The sequence below is a fragment of the Balaenoptera borealis genome (genome assembly GCF_965194805.1).
Source record: "Balaenoptera borealis genome assembly, chromosome: 1".
Taxonomy (NCBI): Eukaryota; Metazoa; Chordata; class Mammalia; order Artiodactyla; family Balaenopteridae; genus Balaenoptera; species Balaenoptera borealis.
The window spans coordinates 38,989,575-39,010,693 of NC_138860.1; the positions used below are offsets into that span (position 1 = coordinate 38,989,575).

At 34.5% G+C, this 21,119-nt stretch overlaps 1 protein-coding gene across 3 annotated transcripts in view; it reads left to right on the forward strand.

The window, feature by feature from the left end:
• SYT14 (synaptotagmin 14) overlaps positions 1 to 21,119 on the forward strand; it is a 273,225-nt gene that overhangs the window by 105,132 nt on the left and 146,974 nt on the right. For 2 of the 3 annotated variants that reach the window (XM_082400110.1, XM_082400111.1), the window contains exon 3: positions 15,229 to 15,393. In XM_082400110.1, the coding sequence (XP_082256236.1) occupies positions 15,229 to 15,393 (165 nt within the window). Of the gene's footprint in view, positions 1 to 15,228; positions 18,518 to 21,119 lie in introns of those variants that run through there. The other variant, XM_082400112.1, reaches the window with a different exon arrangement.

Here is a 21,119-nt window from a genome sequence, read left to right on the forward strand (position 1 = left end):
ACATACACAAATCAATCAATTTACTATAACACATTAACAAAATGGAAGGAAAGAACCATGTGATGATCTCAATAAATGCAGAAAAAGCATTTAACAAACTCAATATCCATTCATAATTAAAACTCTCAACAAAATTAGTATAGAGGATACTTATTTCAATGTGATAAAGGCCATATATGAAAAGCCCACTTACTATGATAAGTGGGGGGAAAAAAATGAAAACTTTCCTTCTAAGATCTGGTGCAGGGTACAAGGGAAGAATTCCCAGTCTACCACTTCTTTTCAACATAGTAGTGGAAGCCCCAGCCATAGCAGTTAGATAAGAAAAAGAAATAAAAGGCATTTAAATTTGAAAGGAAGAAGTAAAATTATGTTTGTAGATGACACTATCATGATCATTTACATAGAAAACCCTAAAGACAATCCTATTCACAATAGCAACAAAAATAATTAAAAACTTAGAAATAAAAGCCAAAGAGATGAAACACTTGTACACTGAAAATAGAACATTGATGATGGAAATTGAAGAAGACACAGATAAATGGAAAGATGTCTTGTGTTCATGGATTAGAAAAATTAATATTGTTAAAATGCCCACATTACCCAAAGTGAACTACAGGTTCAGTGCAATCCTTATCATGATCCCAATGGCATTCTTTACAGAAATAGAAAAAACAGTCCTAAAATTTGTATGGAATCACAAAAAAACCTCAAATAGCTAAAGCAATTTTGAGTTAGAAGAACAAAGCTGGAAATATCACACTTCCTGATTTCAAAATACATTACAAAGCTACAGTAATCAAAAAACTATGGTACTAGTATAAAATAAGACATATAGACCAGTGGAAAGAACAGAGAACCCAGAAATAAATTCATGCATCTACAATTCTTCCATGAGGGTGCTGAGATCACACAAAGGTGAAGGATAATCTCTTCAGTAATGGTGTTAGGAAAACTGGATATCCATATGCAGAAGAATGAAATTAGGTTCTTATCTCACACTATATGCAAAATTCAACTTAAAATGGATTAAACACTTAAATGTAGGACTTGAAACAATAAAACTACTAGAAGAAAACATAGGGAAAAAGCTTCTTGACATTGGTCGGGGAAAGGATCTTTTGGATATGACACCAAAAGCACAAGCAGTGAAAACAAAAGTAGACCAGTGGGACTGCATCACGTTTAAAAACTTCTGCATGGCAAGGAAACCATCAACAAAGTGAAAAGGCTTCCTATGGAGTGGGAGAAAATATTTGCAAACAATGTATCTGATAAAGAGTTAATAACTAATATAATACTGTAGATGAACTATAGTTCAATTAAAAGATAAAATGAAGTATATAAGGTACTTATACAACTCAATAGCAAAAAAAAGAAAGAAAAAAGAAATGACAAACAAAAGAAAACAAAGCAAATAACCTGCTTCAAAAATGTTCAAAAGAAAACATACAAATGGCCAACAGGTATATATGTAAAGATGCTCAACTTCATTAATGCAAATGAAAACAACGAGATATCAGTTCACACATATTAGAATGACCTTTATCAGAAAGGCAAAATATAACAAGTATTGAAGAGGATGTGAAGAAAAGGGAACCCTTGCACACTGTTGGTGGGAATGTAAATTGGTACCGACATTATGGAAGAGTGAAAGTTCCTCAAAAAGTAAAAATACAACTACCATATGATCCACCATTTCTGGGTATATATACAAAACAAGTGAAACCAAAATCTCTAAGAGGCATCTGCACTTCCATGTTCATTTCAGCCATTATTTACAACAGCCAAGATATAGAAACAACCTAAATGTCCATCAATGGATGAATGGATAAATAAAATATATATATGTACAATGAGATATTTTCCACCCTTAACAAAGAAAGAAACCTGCCATTTGTGACAATACGGATGAACCTGGAGGACATTATTATGCTAAGTAAAATAAGCCAGATGCAGAAGGACAAATACTGCATGACCTCACTTAAATGTGCAGTCTAAAACAGTTAAACTCACAGAGTACAATGGTGGTTGCCAGGGCTGGGGGGAGGAGGAAATGGGAAGATGTTGGTGGAGGGGGGTACAAAGTTTCATTTATACAAGATGAATCAGTTCTGGAGATCTAATGTTCAACAACGTGACTAAAATTAATGATGTTGTATTGTATACCTGACATTTGCTAAGAGAATAATTCATAAGTGTTCTCACTACACACACCCACAAAAATGATATAACTATGTGAGGTGATGGATATATTAATTAGCTTGATCGTGGTGATTATTTCACAGTTGTACCTTAAATATACAGTTTTCAGTTGTCAACTATGCCTCAGTAAAGTTGGAAAAGATACATAAAGCCAAAAAAATCTTTAAAGAAGAGAACTAGTTGACATAATATTAAAATATAGGAGGAAGGTCTTAGGTTTGAAAGAAACTTGTTTGTATTTATCAGAATTTAATGGTTCAGAATTAAAGTCTGAAATAAGCATATCTGAAACTGTTTGACATCACAAATTGGCTTTAACTAGAAGATTCTCCTGCAGTTGGTGTTGAATTTTCAAAATCTTACTAATGAGGATCTTACTGAAAGGGAAGGGCAAATAATCATTGGAAAAGTAAAGTAAAGGAAGAAGTGGCCTCATCTTTTGCCCATACCATTTGACATTCAGATAATTTTGGAGAAATTCGTATACATTGAATAGACAAAAAATTTGAAGCAGGGAACCCTAATTTGGTGTTTAAAAGAATGACTATGCTTTGCTATTGGGTGATTCACCAGGAAAAATGTTTTTCTTAGTCTAAACTTCATTGGAATTATGATTTTGAAGCCTCAATCAAGACTGCCCTTGAAGACAAATCTCTCCCAGAGACAGAGCTTTATTAATTATTAATTAATAAGTATTTGCTTTAAATATATTATCATAAGTGTAGTAAGTATATTATTATCAAGTCTAAGTCGTAAGTGTAAGGTTTAAATATATATTTGGTGTTTCATACTTAATAAATGTTTGAGTTTTTTTTTTCAATTTTTTTCAAGATTTAATATTTTCTGCTGCTGTTACGATATTTGAATGAAATTTCAATTTACTACATGTTACTTATAGGAAACATAGGTTTAATTTATTGATGGTTTGACGTTTGAAACAAGTTGGGTAGCATCTATTTTATCAACCTTGTCAGGTAACTGTCTCCCAGGGGGGAGTTTTGTTTCTAAGATCTTAGTCAGTGTCCCACGTCACTGCCATCTGTGCCTCCCCCCTCCCCCCACGTTGTCCCTTTAAATTACTCAGTAGTGAATTATATCACTTATGAGTAAACATTTTTTTACTGATTGTTTTTTAATAAAATCTAGTATTATATTGATAGATATATATTATTCCTTTCTTTGATTTATATGTCATTCTTCCAGTTTTGCATCATTTATAATATAAAAATTTCACGGAAGTTTTCATTTGTGGAAGTAACTGAGATGTTACAAAAGGAAATTTAAACAAAACATAACAAATTAATCTTTTATATTCCCACATTGTTTCTTGGAATCTCTGATAAATTCTCTATTTTATGTCCAAACCAGAGCAAAATAAAGTGTAGATTTTTTCTGATTAAAATATGTGAAAAATATTTAGAGCTTATTAAATAGGAAGCAAGTATTTCTTTTAAAATGAAAGTTGACTTCTTTTATAGTTCCCATTTTGTTCAAGAGATAGAATTGCATCTATTAAATGAATTATTAAAGTCTCCATGACTTTAGAGGACTAGTGTTTCCTGCCCAGTAGAACAAATCAACAATACAGACCTTATAATGCAAACTGTAAGTTGTTTCTTTTTATCCTTCTTTTTTAAAGAATTATAAGAATCATAGGTACTTCTTGTTTAATTTTGCATTTAAATATAATGGATAAAATAGTTTTGTAATATTTATTTTGTAATTTATAGTTAATTTGTTTTGACAAATTTTATTTAGAGAAGAATATTATTATATAAGTTTATATTGAAAATACGTTGGCTTAATAAATAAATACCTCCCTTATAATTATATTTTTGTATATCTTTGTGTTTTTCTCATTAACTTTACATAGAAAATGTTCTTTTGTGACAACAGAAAGTAGAATTTAAGTGAATTCTACAATACTTTCAAAGTCAAAATAGATTTGATATTGCTTTTACTTTATAAGATTGTAATTTTTTTGTTTCCATGACCATTTTATCTATAGAAATTAAAATGAATTTTACTATTATTATTGAAGCTTGAATTTTGACAAAAAGTGTTATTTTTTCGTTTATTTTTTATAAATATATATATTCATTCCTAAATATATAGTATAGATAACTACTAAAGCCAGTTCCATCTACATAGCATAAATAATTATTAATCTTGGACAAGCTGAACTGTATTTTCTGGTGAAATATTATATCTTGTATGCTTCTTGACTTTTCAGTATAGTCTTTAGATACTTCATATAGAGTCATATAGTTCACAGACACCTTTCTTATATTTTTATTGAGCATTACTAATATATATCAAGCTTATTGTTCTATAGAATACTTTTTTGTTTTTAAATGTTTATGTATTTTATTAGCTTTTCAAACATGGCATATAATAATAAGGATATACTATTTATTTTGGCTTCTAAGCTGAGTTCTAAAGTTAATTTTAGAATATTTTGAAAAGTATCTTGAATAGAAAATATTATGATTCCAGTTTTATGATTTATATATTTATTTTGAGAAAGCTGAAATCAGTTGCTGTATTTCAATGTATATAAAAAGCTAAACCATGAAATGTTTTCTCATAATATATGTACTAAGCTATATTATTTGATTGCATGGCTTTCCCTTGTTTTTTATGCTGCAGTTGACATATAAGAAAGCAGTAGTGTTACTTGGTGTTTAAGACCATGGACTCTGGAGTCAAAATGTCTGGGTTTAAATCCAGGTTCTGCCATTTCCTAGATTTGTGACTTTGGACAAATTTATTACTCTCTGGCCCTCAGTTTACTCATCTAAAGACTAAGATAATATATAGTATTTACCTATCACAGAATTGTTTTGAGCATTACATTTTAAAATGAAAGAGATTATAATAGTGCCTGGCAAAGAGGAAGCAGTAAGAATTAGTGTTTAACATTTTGGGAGCAGGAATCAGCGTGCCTGTATTCGTATCAAGATTTTGTCACTGAATAATAATTTTAAGATCTCGAAAATTCTACGTATTCTTATCAAGCCTCAGTACCCATATCTGAAAAATTAGGTTGTAGTGAGGATTCAGTTAGATAATGCTCGTAATGCACTTTCTAAAACAGCCCCTAGCAAATATTAAGCACTCTTTAAATGTTTGATATTCTTAATTTTGTTATTTATTGGTCTTGGCTTTATTGTTTACCACATTAAAATTTTAAAAATTTGGATATGAGAAAACAATACATCAGTGAATTTTGACTTTTTAACTAACTCTAAATTTGATTCAGCAAATTTAGTTCTTCAAATCTGTAATATTAAGCTAAACAGTTTAACTGTGCGCTGTTAGAGATTTTGGAGGTTCTCCTTAAGAGGTAATATACATTTTTAAATAGCATTTACTTGCTTGCAGTGGATGATCTAGAATGTTTGAAAAGAGTAGATTTATCTATAGATAAATTAATCACAATCTTAGAAATATGTCGAATGGCTTTATAAGCAGATTCACAGTATAAATAAGAGTTTAGGAGTAAATTCCATCTTATACTGAATGAAAATATATTTTATATTTGTGAGATCTGAGTTAGTGTAATTTTATTTAACTTTTTTGATGGTGTATAGCATTCATATCTTTAGGGTAATTTCAATGTATTTTTCTATTGTAGTTTTATGGACAGGTGAGGTTTATCATATGTGTTTATACCTAGAACTGTTACTGGTCAACTTCTGGTATTATCTCATTTGAAATAATAAATATTATTTCAATCCTGAGATAAGGATGAAAAATAAAAGTCTGAAGCTTTTTAATATTTTCTATTAGAAAATTATTTCTTTTCTACAATTACATTACTGTTTCAATATTTTAAATACAAAATATTTTCAATGAAATGTAGATAATGGGCATTTAGTCAAGCAATGGATAAAAAGGGAATTGTATAGTATATTTACCTTAGTAGTATATTTGCCTTGTAAGTATAAGGCATCTTTCACCTTTTCTTAGTGAGAAAAGATTCTTTTTGTAGTTTGTTCAAATTTCACAGTATATATTTATCTAAAAACTTGTAAAGTAAGAGATTTACCGTTAAAGCCTAGTACCTATCATCTGCCAGTTCAGTTTGTATTTAGTCAGTGATGTCTTTGACATGCAATTAGATGAGCAAAGGGGAAAACTCCCAACTCTTTTCGAACCTGACCTTCATCAGAGCATTATCCTCATGTTTCCCTCTGTTTACTAGGCATCCACACTGAAATAGTCCGCTGACATTGCTAATGTAACATGTCAAAACCTAAACTCGGTACCTGCTTCTCTCCTACTGCTCTCTTAGTTCCCATGCCCTAAACCACACGCCTTTCCTCTCGTATTTTTTCATTTTGGTAAATGCTGTTACTAATTCACTCATTCACTCAAGCCAGAAACTTTAGAATTATTTTCAACTTCTCTTTATCCTCATCTTCTACATTAATTGACTGGGTTATTATCAATTTTCCCTGAACAAAGTCACCGCTCTTCTCTGCCACCACTGCTACTGCTTAGTCCTCATATGTTGCCACCATTCACTCCCTGCTATTTTCCAGGTTTTCTATTGTTTAAAGTAATATCATTCTACAAGTACAAAATATGTAGGATGGTATTCAAGGTTCTTTGACAGTTTGGACCTTGCTTTCATTTCCAGTCATAGCCGTTCTGGTATATTCTTGGTCTTTCCTGAACACACATTCATTCGTGCATTTACAAATATTTGTATAGTGTCAGCTGGTGGTGCTAGGTGCTTGGAGGATACAGAGGTAAATAAGACAGCCAAGAATGTTGCCCATTAGTGCTGATAGAATGCCATGCACACTGTTTCTTGTTTTTGATCATGGTCTTTCATCTGCCCTTTACACTTTAATAGAGTTTCTAGTAATCTTTCATACCCTACCCAAGTGTCATCTCCTTTCTGAAGTGTTACAAACTTTGCCAGGTAGTATTCCTTCTTGTGTTTCAGTAGTACTTTATATTCTATACCTCTATTATAGTGCTTGCTGTATTATACTTGTTTATAGTTGACCTTTCTCCCTAGGTTAAATTTAAAAGTGGGAGGGGAGGAGAGAAATGAAGGAGGAATACAGAAATAAGGATTAAGGCAAGGCATAGGAAGAGACAAGAAGGGAAGGAGAGAAGGAAAAGAGGAGAAGCAGTATGAGCAGTAAAGACACAGACTCTGAGCACGGCCTGTGCTTTTCACGCGTCACCTCAGGGAGCGCTCGCCTCATCAAGAAGCTCAGGGTAAAGGCACAGCTGCCAAAGCAGGAGTGAGAGCTACTTGACACTGGGAGGGAGACCCCAAAGAGGCCGCAGCCACAGGAGGCTGGAGCCCTGGCTGCTGTCGGCCTTCCCCGAGGGATTTGACCGGGCCCCTCAGGCTGCGCACCGGCTGAGCGCCGCCCGCCTCATGGACCCCGTCCTGCTTCATGTCACTGACCCAGTCGCCCTGTTGCCAGAATGAGCTGAGGTCTGAAAATTGCTCAGTCGGACCAGGCATAACATGGGCCTCTTCTCTTGTGGTTTCACTTGCCAATGACCACTATCTTGATAATTCCATGTAGCCGACAGGGTCTTGGTCCTCCCACCTGGTGTCAGGCCTGACCCTCTGTGGTGGGAGAGCCAAGTTCAGGACATTGGACCACCAGAGACCTCCCAGCCCCACATAATATCAATTGGTGAGAGCTCTCCCAGAGATCTCTGTCTCAATGCTAAGACCCAGCTACACCCAACGGCCAGCAAACTCCAGTGCTGGACACCCCATGCCAAACAACTAGCTAGACAGGAACACAACCCCACCCATTAGCAGAGAGGCTGCCTAAGATCATAATAAGTTCACAGGTATCCCAAAACACCACCGAATGCAGCCCTGCACACCCCAAAGACAAGATCCAGCCTAACCCACCAGAACACAGGCCACCAGGAAGCCTACACAAGCCACTGAACCAACCTCACCCACTGAAGGCAGACACCAAAAACAACGGGAACTACGAAACTGCAGCATGCGCAAAGGAGACCCCAAACACAGTAAGTTAAACAAAATGAGAAGGCAGAGAAATATGCAGCAGATGAAGGAGCAAGGTAAAACCCCACCAGACCAAACAAATGAAGAGGAAATAAGCAGTCTACCTGAAAAAGAATTCAGAGTAATCATAGTAAAGATATCCAAAATCTTGGAAATAGAATGGAGAAAATACGAGAAACGTTTAACAAGGACCTAGAAGAACTAAAGAGCAAACAACCAATGATGAACAGCACAATAAATGAAGTTAAAAATTCTCTAGAAGGAATCAATAGCAGAATAACTGAGGCAGAAGAACGGATAAGTGACCTGGAAGATAAAATAGTGGAAATAACTACCGCAGAGCAGAATATAGAAAAAAGAATGAAAAGAATTGAGGACAGTCTTAGAGACCTCTGGGACAACATTAAACGCACCAACATTTGAATTATAGCAGTACCAGAAGAAGAGAAAAAGAAAGGGTCTGAGGAAATATTTGAAGAGATTATAGTTGAAAACTACCCTAACATGGGAAAGGAAATAGTCAATCAAATCCAGGAAGCACAGAGAGTCCCATACAGGATAAATCCAAGGAGAAAAATGCCAAGACACATATTAATCAAGCTATCAAAAATTAAATACAGGGCTTCCCTGATGGCGCAGTGGTTGAGACTCTGCCTGCCAATGCAGGGGTCACAGGTTCGAGCCCAGGTCTGGGAAGATCCCACATGCCGCGGAGAAACTGGGCCCGTGAGCCACAACTACTGAGCCTGCGCGTCTGGAGCTTGTGCTCCGCAACAAGAGAGGCTGTGACAGTGAGAGGCCCGTGCACCGCGATGAAGAGTGGCCCCCGCTTGCTGCAACTAGAGAAAGCCCTCGCACAGCAACGAAGACCCAACACAGCCAAAAATAAATAAATAAATAATAATTAAAAAATAAAAATTAAATACAGAGAAAAAATATTAAAAGCAGCAAGGGAAAAACAACATATAACATACAAGGGAATCCCCATAAGGTTAACAGCTGATCTTTCAGCAGAAACTCTGCAAGCCAGAAGAGAGTGGCAGGACATGTTTAAAGTGATGAAAGGGAAAAACCTACAACCAAGATTACTCTACCCAGCAAGGATCTCATTCAGATTTGACGGCAAAATTAAAACCTTTACAGACAAGCAAAAGCTAAGAGAGTTCAGCACCACCAAACCAGCATTACAACAAATGCTAAAGGAATTTCTGTAGGCAGGAAACACAAGAGAAGGGAAAGAACTACAATAACAAACCCAAAACAATTAAGAAAATGGTAATAGGAACATACATATCAATAATTACCTTAAATGTAAATGGATTAAATGCTCCAACCAAAAGATATAGACTGGCTGAATGGATACAAAAACAAGACCCGTATATATGCTGTCTACAAGAGACCCACTTCAGACCTAGGGACACATACAGACTGAAAGTGAAGGGATGGAAAAAGATATTCCATGCAAATGGCAATCAAAAGAAAGCTGGAGTAGCAATTCTCATATCAGACAAAATAGACTTTAAAATAGACTGTTACAAGTACAAAGGACACTACATAATGATCAAGGGATCAATCCAAGAAGAAGATATAACAATTGTAAATATTTATGCACCCAACATAGGAGCACCTCAATTAAGCAAATGCTAACAGCCATAAAAGGGGAAATCGACAGTAACACAATCATAGTAGGGGACTTTAACACCCCACTTTCACCAATGGCCAGATCATCCAAAATGAAAATAAATAAGGAAACACAAGCTTTAAATGACACATTAGACAAGATGGACTTAATTGATATTTATAGGACATTCCATCCATAAACAACAGAATACACTTGCTTCTCAAGTGCTCATGGAACATTCTCCAGGATAGATCACATCTTGGGTGACAAATCAAGCCTTGGTAAATTTAAGAAAATTGAAATCGTATCAAGCATCTTTTCCGACCACAACACTATGAGACTACATATCAATTACAGGAAAAAATCTGTAAAAAATACCAACACATAGAGGCTAAACAATATGCTGCTAAATAACCAAGAGATAACTGAAGAAATCAAAGAGGAAATCAAAAAATACCTAGAAACAAATGACAATGAAAACACAATGACCCAAAACCTGTGGGATGCAGCAAAAGCAGTTCTAAGAGGGAAGTTTATAGCAATACACTCCTACATCAAGAAACAAGAAAAGTCTCAAATAAACAACCTAACCTTACACCTAAAGTAGTTAGAGAAAGAAGAATAAAAACACCCCAAAGTTAGCAGACGGAAAGAAATCATAAAGATCAGATCAGGAAAAATGAAAAGAAATGAAATGATAGCAAAGATCAATAAAACTAAAAGCTGGTTCTTTGAGAAGATAAACAAAATTGATAAACCATTAGCCAGACTCATCAAGAAAAAAAGGGAGAAGACTCAAATCAACAGAATTAGAAATGAAAAAGGAGAAGTAACAACTGACATGGCAGAAATACAAAGGATCATGAGAGATTACTACAAGTAACTGTATGCCAATAAAATGGACAACCTGGAAGAAATGGACAAATTCTTAGAAAAACACAACCTTCTGAGACTGAACTAAGAAGAAGTAGAAAATATAAACAGACCAATCACAAACACTAAAATTGAATCTGTGATTAAAAATCTTCCAACAAATAAAAGCCCAGGGCCAGATGGCTTCACAGGTGAATTCTATCAAACATTTAGAGAAGAGCTAACATCTGTCCTTCTCAAACTCTTCCAAATAGGTAGGAACACTCCCAAACTCATTCTTCGAGGCCACCATCACTCTGATAACAAAACCAGATGAAGATGTCACAAAATAAGAAAACTACAGGCCAATATCATTGATGAACATAGATGCAATAATCTTCAACAAAATACTAGCAAACGGATTCCAACAGTACATTAAAAGGATCATACACAATGATCAAGTGGAGTTTATCCCCAGAATGTAAGGATTCTTCAATATACACAAATCAATCAATGTGATACAACATATTAACAAACTGAAGGATAAAAACCATATGATCATCTCAATAGATGCAGAAAAGGCTTTTGACAAAATTCAACACCCATTTATGATAAAAAGTCTCCAGAAAGTAGGCAGAGAGGGAACCTACTTCAACGTAATAAAGGCCACATATGACAAACCCACAGCAAATATAATTCTCAGTGGTGAATAACTGAAAGCATTTCCTCTAAGATCAGAAACAAGGCAAGGATGACCACTCTTGCCACTCTTACCCAGCAGTTGTGGAAGTTTTAGCCCCAGCAATCAGAGAAGAAAAAGAAAGAAAGGAATCCAGATTGGAAAAGAACAAGCAAAGCTGTCACTGTTTGCAGAGAACATGCTACTATACAGAGAATCCTAAAGATGCTACCAGAAAACTACTAGAGCCAATCAATGAATTTGGTAAAGTAGCAGGATACAAAATTAATGCACAGAAATCTCTTTCATTCCTATACACTAATGATGAAAAATCTGAAAGAGAAATTAAGGAAACACTCCCATTTACCACCGCAACAGAAAGAATAAAATACCTAGGAGTAAACCTACCTAAGGAGACAAAAGACCTGTCTGCTGAAAACTATAAGACACTGATGAAAGAAATTAAAGACGATACAAACAGATGGAGAGATATACCATGTTCTTGGATTGGAAGAATCCATATTGTGAAAATGACTATACTACCCAAAGCAATCTACAGATTCAGTGCAATCCCTATCAAACTACCACTGGCATTTTTCACAGAACTAGAACAAAAATTTCACAATTTGTATGGAAACACAAAAGACCCTGAACAGCCAAAGCAATCTTGAGAAAGAAAAACGGAGCTGGAGGAATCAGGCTCCCAGACTTAGACTATACTACAAAGCTACAGTAATCAAGACAGTATGGTACTGGCACAAAAACAAATATAGTTCAATGGAACAGGATAGAAAGCCCAGAGATAAACCCACGCACATATGGTCACCCTATCTTTGATAAAGGAGGCAAGAATATACAATGGAGATAAGACAGCCTCTTCAATAAGTGCTGCTGGGAAAACTGGACAGCTACATGTAAAAGAATGAAATTAGAACACTACCTAACACCATACACAAAAATAAACTCAAAGTGGATTAAAGATCTAAATGTAAGTCCACACACTATCAAACTCCTAGAGGAAAACATAGGCAGAACACTCTATGACATAAATCACAGCAAAATCCTTTTTGACCCACCTCCTAGAGAAATGGAAATGAAAACAAAAATAAACAAATGGGACCTAATGAAACTTCAAAGCTTTTGCACAGCAAAGGAAACCATAAACAAGACGAAAAGACAACCCTCAGAATGGGAGAAAATATTTGCCAACGAAGCAACTGACAAAGGATTAATCTCCAAAGTATACAAGCAGCTCATGCAGCTCAATATCAAAAAAACAAACACCCCAATCCAAAAATGGGCAGAAGACCTAGAAAGACATTTCTCCAAAGAAGATATACAGATTGCCAACAAACACATGAAAGGATGCTCAACATCACTAATCATTAGAGAAATGCAAATCAAAACTACAATGAAGTATCACCTCACACTGGTCAGAATGGCCAGCATCAAAAAATCTACAAATAATAAATGCTGGAGAGGGTGTGGAGAAAAGGGAACCCTCTTGCACTGTTGATGGGAATGTAAATTGATACAGCCGCTATGGAGAACAGTATGGAGGTTCCTTAAAAAACTAAAAATAGAACTACCATATGACCCAGCAGTCCCACTACTGGGCATATAACCCTGAGAAAACCATAATTCAAAAAGAGATGTGTACCACGATGTTCATTGCAGCACTATTTACAATAGCTAGGACATGGAAGCAACCTAAGTGTCCATTGACAGATGAATGGATAAAGAAGATGTGGCACATATATACAATGGAATATTACTCAGCCATAAAAGGAAACGAAATTGAGTTATTTGTAGTGAGGTGGATGGACCTAGAGTCTGTCATGAATAGTGAAGTAAATCAGAAAGAGAAAAACAAATACCGTAGGCTAACACATATATATGGAATCAAAAAAAAAAATGGTTCTGAAGAACCTAGTGGCAGAACAGGAATAAAGATGCAGATGTAGAGAATGGACTTGAGGACACGGGGAGGGGGAAGGGTAAGCTGGGAAGAAGTGAGAGAGTAGCACTGACATATATATACGCTATCAAATGTAGAATAAATAGCTAATGGGAAGCAGCGGCATAGCACAGGGAGATCAGGTTGGTGCTTTTTGACCACGTAGAGGGGTGGGATAGGGAGGGTGGGAGGGAGGTGCAAGAGGAAGGGGATATGGGGATATATGTATACATATAGCTGATTCACTTTGCTATATAGCAGAAACTAATGGAACATTGTAAAGCAATTAAACAGGGCTAATGTCTGGGCATAACTTCTTGGTTTTGGTAGCAGGATCTGTTCCTCAACACCAGCCTGATATTCAGGTAGCACTTCTACCATTCCTGCCACCTTCTCCCTCACCCTCATCACCCCTCCCTTACAATATCATTCTCTGCTTCATCCTCTGTGACAATATTATTGAGCCAGCTTTGTATAGGGTGTAATGTCATATCAGTTCTACACCTGGATGCCTGGCTTTCGCAAATAATGAAAAGCTAGGAGATTAAAGCACTCATCATTGACTGGTGGGTGACTTCATTTTTAACAAATGAGTTAGATGCAAATTGTCATGGCTCTTCTGATTGAAAGAAAAATCTTCAAGGAGATGACATTTTAGATGCTCCTTGAGCAGTGGAGGAAGAAAGAGTAGGGGATATTTGAGGCTTAAGATTCATTCTCAACTAATACTTGAGTATTATATGGAAGGCACTGGTGATAGAAAAATTTAGTTCCTGTTTAACTCCAAATGACTGGTGTAGAGAGATAATGCAAAAGTTGAAAGAAAAGAGATTGCTGAGGATTGGAGAAGTTGGAGAAGGTTTTGTCTGTTCTCACTCTGCCAAATCTCCCTGGATGATTTCATGTATTCTCTTGAGATCAGATTCTCTTGAGAACCTGGTAGTTCATCATAACAAAGTTTCATGGAGTTTCTGGAATATATTGTGATCTCCTGTCTCTATATGCACATGCTGTTTCTTCTGCCTGGAATAGTGTTAACTTGGCTAATTCTTAATAATTCTGAAAATATAATCACAGCAGCCATTACTTTCAGAAAAGCTTACTTGATCCTTCAACACTGGGTTAAGTATTTCTATAGTTCTCATAGTCCTTGTTCTTCCCCAATCATAACCTTTATTGCACCATGTTGTAACTGCCTTCACTAGACTGTTCAAAGAAGACAGGAAATGCGTATGTGATAATGCCTGGTATATGGCTGCTGCTCCAAAAATATTTGTTGGTTGAATGAATGAATGGGATTTGGTAGAGAGGACACTTGGTCACTCCAGGCAAGGGGAAGAGGGCAAACAAAAACAAGGCATGTGGTAATGCTATAGCTGATTCTGAGGCAGTGAGTGGAATCATTTGATTGGAGTGTAATATTGAAAAGAGAGGCTGCAGTTTTCAATGTCAAGAAGTCCAGAGTTTGTTTAATAAAAAAAGGCCCTTGAAGCTTTTAGAGATAAGAAGAATCATCTACGTTCTCATAAATTCGATTAAGTGATAGACCTGTGCTTGGGAAATAAGTTTTTCTAATTCTTGTTTTAAAATTTTTGTAGTACTTTTCAATGGACTAAACATATGATAACTGCCTCTTTTATAGACTCGTCTTTTCAGATTGTTCCCACATAATTTATAGGGAAAGTTTTAGAAGATTTTAATACTCTTGTGTAAATTGAACAACTCATTAAACTGTGCAATTTGTTTTTCTTATAAACTGAACTGTTGTGAACTATGAAATTTTTTAAATATAATTCAAATAAGGCAGTAATCTAACACATGTATAGGGGTTTCCTTCTTGTTTGTAACTTGAAGAAGAATAAATGCTTACAGCTGTGACTTTTTTTCCCCTCTAGTATCTCCAGAGGCAGTTGGATTTTTGTCAGCTGTTGGGGTGTTTATTATCTTGATGCTGCTCCTTTTTCTCTATATTAATAAGAAGTTCTGTTTTGAAAATGTTGGCGGGTTTCCAGATCTTGGTTCAGGATACAGTACAAAGAAGAATTCACAAGATAAAATTTGTAAGTATCATATCACTGCTTTCCCTTGTTTGGTCTTTCTGTCTGTACTATTTATTACTTTCTTTAAAAAATATATATATATATACAATAAAAAGCTTGATTTTGACATGTAGTAAACTAACCTTGAGCCACTATTCTGAGAGTAAAAGATGTATTCAGTAAATTATGTTCAGTTATCTTTTTATTGCCCATGAATTGCTATCATAGTGCATAAAGATGAATTGTATACCATCATTTAATGACATTTTTATTTTTCAAATATAAGGTATGCTTTTGAGCCTATTATATGAACAGATATGCTTTAAGAAGAAGGACGTATCTTATTACATTTTATGCTTTAATCCATTGTCCAAATAGTTCTCTAGAGAGCTTTTTTCCCGTGTCCCTAGAAGGCTTTTGAAAGTATTCACCCTTTATCTTTACGTGCTGTTGAATTCTCAGTGATGGATAATTTTATTGTTTGGAGAAGGTGGTTTTCCCTGGTAACTTAGTGTATAAAGTCTGATTATGAAAATTAGTGTTCTTCTCCCTCCCTTGGCACCACAGGCATATTATATGACTTAGTGTTACTAGATAGCAGGAAAGATGAGGGCTGTGAAACTGTTCTTTCTCTTATGAAAAAATTTTATATTTTAAAATCATTACAAGAGTTCTTTATTTGCTATTTCCAAAGACTGGCTTATGTAAATGATAGCAGGAGCAAGTTGAAAATTGTAAAAGTAAGACATTAATTGAGAAGAATTTTAAGGAACAATAGAAGAGAAACCTTGCTTTTCTTGTCCATGTATAAATGTTGAAGAGATGCTTTTCTCTTATTTCTGATAACTTAAAAAGTGATAGCCTCATTGTTTATGAAAATCTTATTATTGAATTACATCGTGCAGCTTTTGCATTAGGAAACTATAGTACTTTATGTGGTTTTGGTTTGATCAAGTTTAATGTTTCTCATACGTCACTTCAGTCCTGTTTTTTCATCATTTGTGTAGAATGAACTGGTTAAAGATACCTCTTTTAGCAACCTCCAGTAATTCTGTGTTATAGCATTTCTGGTTTTTCTTTGGTCTTATCCCTTTACACTCTTAAAAATTATTGAGGACCCCAAAGAGCTTTTGTTTATGTGAGTTATAGCTGTTGGTATGTACCAAATTAGAAGTTACAGGCTAAGAAAATTTTAAAATATTTTTTATCGATTTATTTTTAAAAACCCAACAATAAGCCTATTACATGTTAATATAAATGTATTCATTTTAAAAACTATATATTTTCTAAAACCAAAATGAAAAAAGTTTGGTGAGAAGAGTGACATTGTTTTACATTGCAAATCTCTTTAATGACTGGCACAGAAGAAGGAAGCAACTGGATTCTCACATCTGCTTCTGCATTCAGTCTGTCATATGGCCTCTGGAAAATCCAAGTGCTCATTTGTGAGTGAATGAAAGTGAAAAGTTACATATCCTCTTACTCTTATTGTAAAAATGGTTTTGACCTTGAGGATCCATTGGAAAGGTCTCGGGGACCTTATTAATTTTTCTGAGACTGTTTCTTATTCACTTATTAAATAAGAATAATAATATTTACCTCCTAGAGTTATTGTAAGATCAAGTAAGATAAAATTTGTAAATCACAATGCCTTACATGTAATAGCAACTCTGCAAATGTTCACCCTCTGCTCTTGCCTATTCTAACCTCTATGCAAAATTGTTTAGATATGTAAGCGAGTATATATTTAGGGGAATATATAGGGGAAACCCTTGATATATTTTTTATTTTGAAATGGTATTGGTACTTTGTTAATAAGATAGGGTAGTTCCCATACATAGACTATTAATAAATAAACTAAAAAGTACATAATAAAAATCCTTTTTATACTTCTTCTTGCAGGTATAGAATAAAAACTCAATAGTATTTGAGGGGAAAATATTGTCTTGCTGCTGTTATGATAGCTGTGGAGTGGGAAAAAAGTCATTACGTTTAAACCAAGTGGTTTGATTTTTTTTTTGAAGCGTCTTTACTTCAACATATTTCTTCCATTGCATAAGCATTTACAGAAAAATTAAAAGATACAATGTGAAATACTGATATTGAGCTAATGAATAGTACCATTTAAGTAAATGTTAAATTCACACTTGAAAGTGGTTGATTTTTTGAGAAGAGAAAATTCCATTATTGCACCTTTTAGGAACAAGGAATTAGAAAATGGCATTTTTCAAAAATTTTCAGCAGAATCTGCCTTCAGTGTCCTCTCTGGTGGACACAATCAGTAATGCTGTGGAAGATTTGACCACTGCTGTGGGGGAAGTCAGCTATGCTTTCACTGACTCGGTTGCTGAACAGGTAACAAGTATGATAAGTGGCTTTCGCCCAGAAGAGGAAAGCCCTGCAGCAACAGAAGCTGCAGATACTTCTAAACGAGAAAATACCACGTTACCAGAAGTCTCCAAAAACACTAATTGTCAGAAAACACAATTCAATTTAGAGCACCAAGCAAATCGAATAAATAGCTATAATACTTCAGTTTCACAAAAACAAGATCAAGGAATGAATGAAGAAGGAGTATTTAAACATATTAATAATAGACAACAGACGCAATCAAAATATCAAGAAACCGATATTGCTGGTGATTCTTCTTTGAAAGGCCAGATGAGTGATGGTGGGATATCAGTTAGCAAGCAGAATGCAAGGGCTGGATCTACTTGTCAAGAACTTGAAAGTACTGACAGATGTAGAAAATATGGATTAGGAATTTCCAATAATGGTAAGCATGACCTAAAGGAGGTAAGATTTCAAGAAATGCAAGAAAATTATTTAAAGAAGGCTGAAAAACATATTAAAAGTAAAGGATCCAAAGGGAATAAGTGTTCAGGAAATGAATGTTCTCCAAAAGGTATTTTGGAAAGCAATAGACATATGATACAGAAATCCATTAAGAAAGAAGACATGCATCCAGCAACATCAACTAATTCTAAAGGTAAGTGTTATGGAAAAATCAAAGAACAAATAAATCCAACAAAATACTACAAAGTGAAAGGAGACATAAAAACAAAGAAAAACAAAGCCATTTCTGCCAAAAAAGAAACAGCAAAGAGTAAAGATGAAAAATATTCTGAGATAATACCAGAAAAAGGTGAGGTCTCCTAATGTGAGTTTGAGTGATAAAATTTTCTCTTGATTTTTTACATTAGGAAAACATCATCCAAATTTCTAAATTTTTCTATACACGTCTGTATACCTAATTTAAGACTTTCTTGAATCCTCTTACTGGGAGACATTTTTAAAGTCATGCAGTTTTTTCTTACAGTCATTTCAAAAGCATTCATGTTATTTGTATACCTCTAATTCAGTTACTGCCCCTGGTCCCTGCATTATTTGGCCAATTTTAAGGGCCTTAATTTTACTTAATTTTACTTACCCATTTATTTTACAACCAGAAATTCTGTGGTTTTCTTAAGTAGTGTGCATACTTTAATTGGAATTTATTTGGTGTGCTATAGTTAGATTTAAAAATTTTATATTTTTGTAACCAACCCTTAAGCCCTTTATACCGTGTTGCTCTTCACATCTTTCCTAGTAAGAATGTACCAAATGTTTTATGTTTTTCCTTGAGAGCAATAGATTTTTATCTTATTGAATAATATGCTTCAGGATATGTATCTATTCATTTAGCCATACATTAAGTTTTATATGACTTATATGTTTCCAATGTGTATACATGAACAATCTATTATTATTCATGAGTTCTCTATGTAGAATTAAGATTCCAACTAAGCAGTTATAGTTTTCATCCACAATATTTGTGACAATTTTTAAAACAATTAGCTGACAGTTACTTGGTTTTGGTTGCAGAATTGCTTCATATCGCTAGTTATTACACCTGGCTATCCCTTAGTCATTTTCATTAATTGCTGATCTGATCACAAGGCCAGAAGTACAATGGCTTTTATTTATAAAAGATACATGCAGAATTTTTGTGTATATTTACATTGTCATAAAATAACCAAAATACTGAGTAGCAGTAGAAATGAAGAAGACTGTTTCAGTTCTGCTACATGACTTTGTGCATAATAGGGTCTGCTATTTATCAATTATATGAATGTTTTTTATTTATTTTTTATTTTTAATTTTTATTTTTTTAACATCTTTATTGAAGTATAATTGCCTTACAATGGTGTGTTAGCTTCTGCTTTATAACAAAGTGAATCAGTTATACATATACAATATGTTCCCATATCTCTTCCCTCTTGCATCTCCCTCCCTCCCACCCTCCCTGAATGTTTTTTAAATGATATAATAGAGGCTGATCCAGGATGGATGAGCTGATTAAAAAGGAATGCCAATTTTTGGAAATACCTCCATTTTGAAGTCTGTTCTTGTAGCAGTTTTTTGAATGTCAGATTCAGTGTTTTTTTGGTAGCCTTGGTTTAGTTTTGGTAGCCTTATTACTTGAAGTAGCAAAAATTAAAAGAGAAATAAAATTAAGTAGAATAGTTTACATATTATTTTATTCATAAAATAACAGTAGAATGGACGCTAGTAATAAATACTGCAGGTAGCAATACAGAATTTTAAATTTTGTTTTGATTTGTTTTCATTAAGAAACATGCTGCTGCCTAAAAGAAATGGAATATTTCTGAAGTATTCTAGATTATAGTCAGTACTAAACTGAAACATGTTATGTTCTAAAATCGTTTTGAAAATCATTTGACCCATATGGATTGTCCCTTCATTAGCTGAACTATAATGTTGCTAGTACCTGTGTCCTAGGTTCTGACAGAGCTTATAAGGTATAATAAGAGGAGGAAGAGTTTCCTTCTCTGTTCCTGAATGCAGGGCTACTTTAGGTAATATTTTGTAGTAGGTGAATTTCTAGTTACCCTCCTCGGAGCTCTTCTGCTGCCTTAAGACCACCACAAGTGCTAAATGCTGGGAGTCAGAATGCCTAGGTTCTAGACTAGATCTGCCATCTCAGCACTGTCCAATAGAACTTTCTGCAATGATAGAAAAGTTCTACATAGCTATATTGCTCCAAACAGTAACCACTGTCCGCAGGTAGCTATTGAGCACTTGAAACGTGGTTAGTAGCACTGGAGAACTAGATTTTAAATTTTATTATTTCTACTTAGTTTAAATAGCTGCATGTGGTTGGTGACTACTAAACTGGACAGTGCAGAATATAACATCAGTCATAAGTTTTACCCTTTGATGGTTTTATTTTGCTGAATTAAAAAGCGGGACTTAGACTAGTGACGTCCAAGCTCCCTTACTTCTAAATCTAAACATTCAATTTCTATCCCATATTTTAAAATTACTCGTTCTGTGTCTCCCCACCTGAATTTCAAACCTTGATTCCTCTAGTGCAGATGATCTTAGCTGAGTATAATGAGAGAAATATCTAGACTGAACTAATAAATTCTGACTGCTATGGTCTCTTTATCCTTCTAGAGTTGTTTTATAATTCTGAGAAGGTTGCATCATGGTCTAAATGAATCTCAACATGATGCAGTTTCAAAATTTTTACCTTAAAAAAATGGTAATAACTAGTGCTTTTTAAAATAATATAAAATTAATTAATTTACCTTCTGAAAAATTTATTTGAAATTTGGGTATATTTAAGTAAAATTTTCATAGTAAGTCTACCTTTCACAAATAATGTGTTAAGCTTGGTGTATATGCTTCCAGACGTTTTTGTATGTACGTGTAAACTTATACTGCATGTATGTGTGTATATG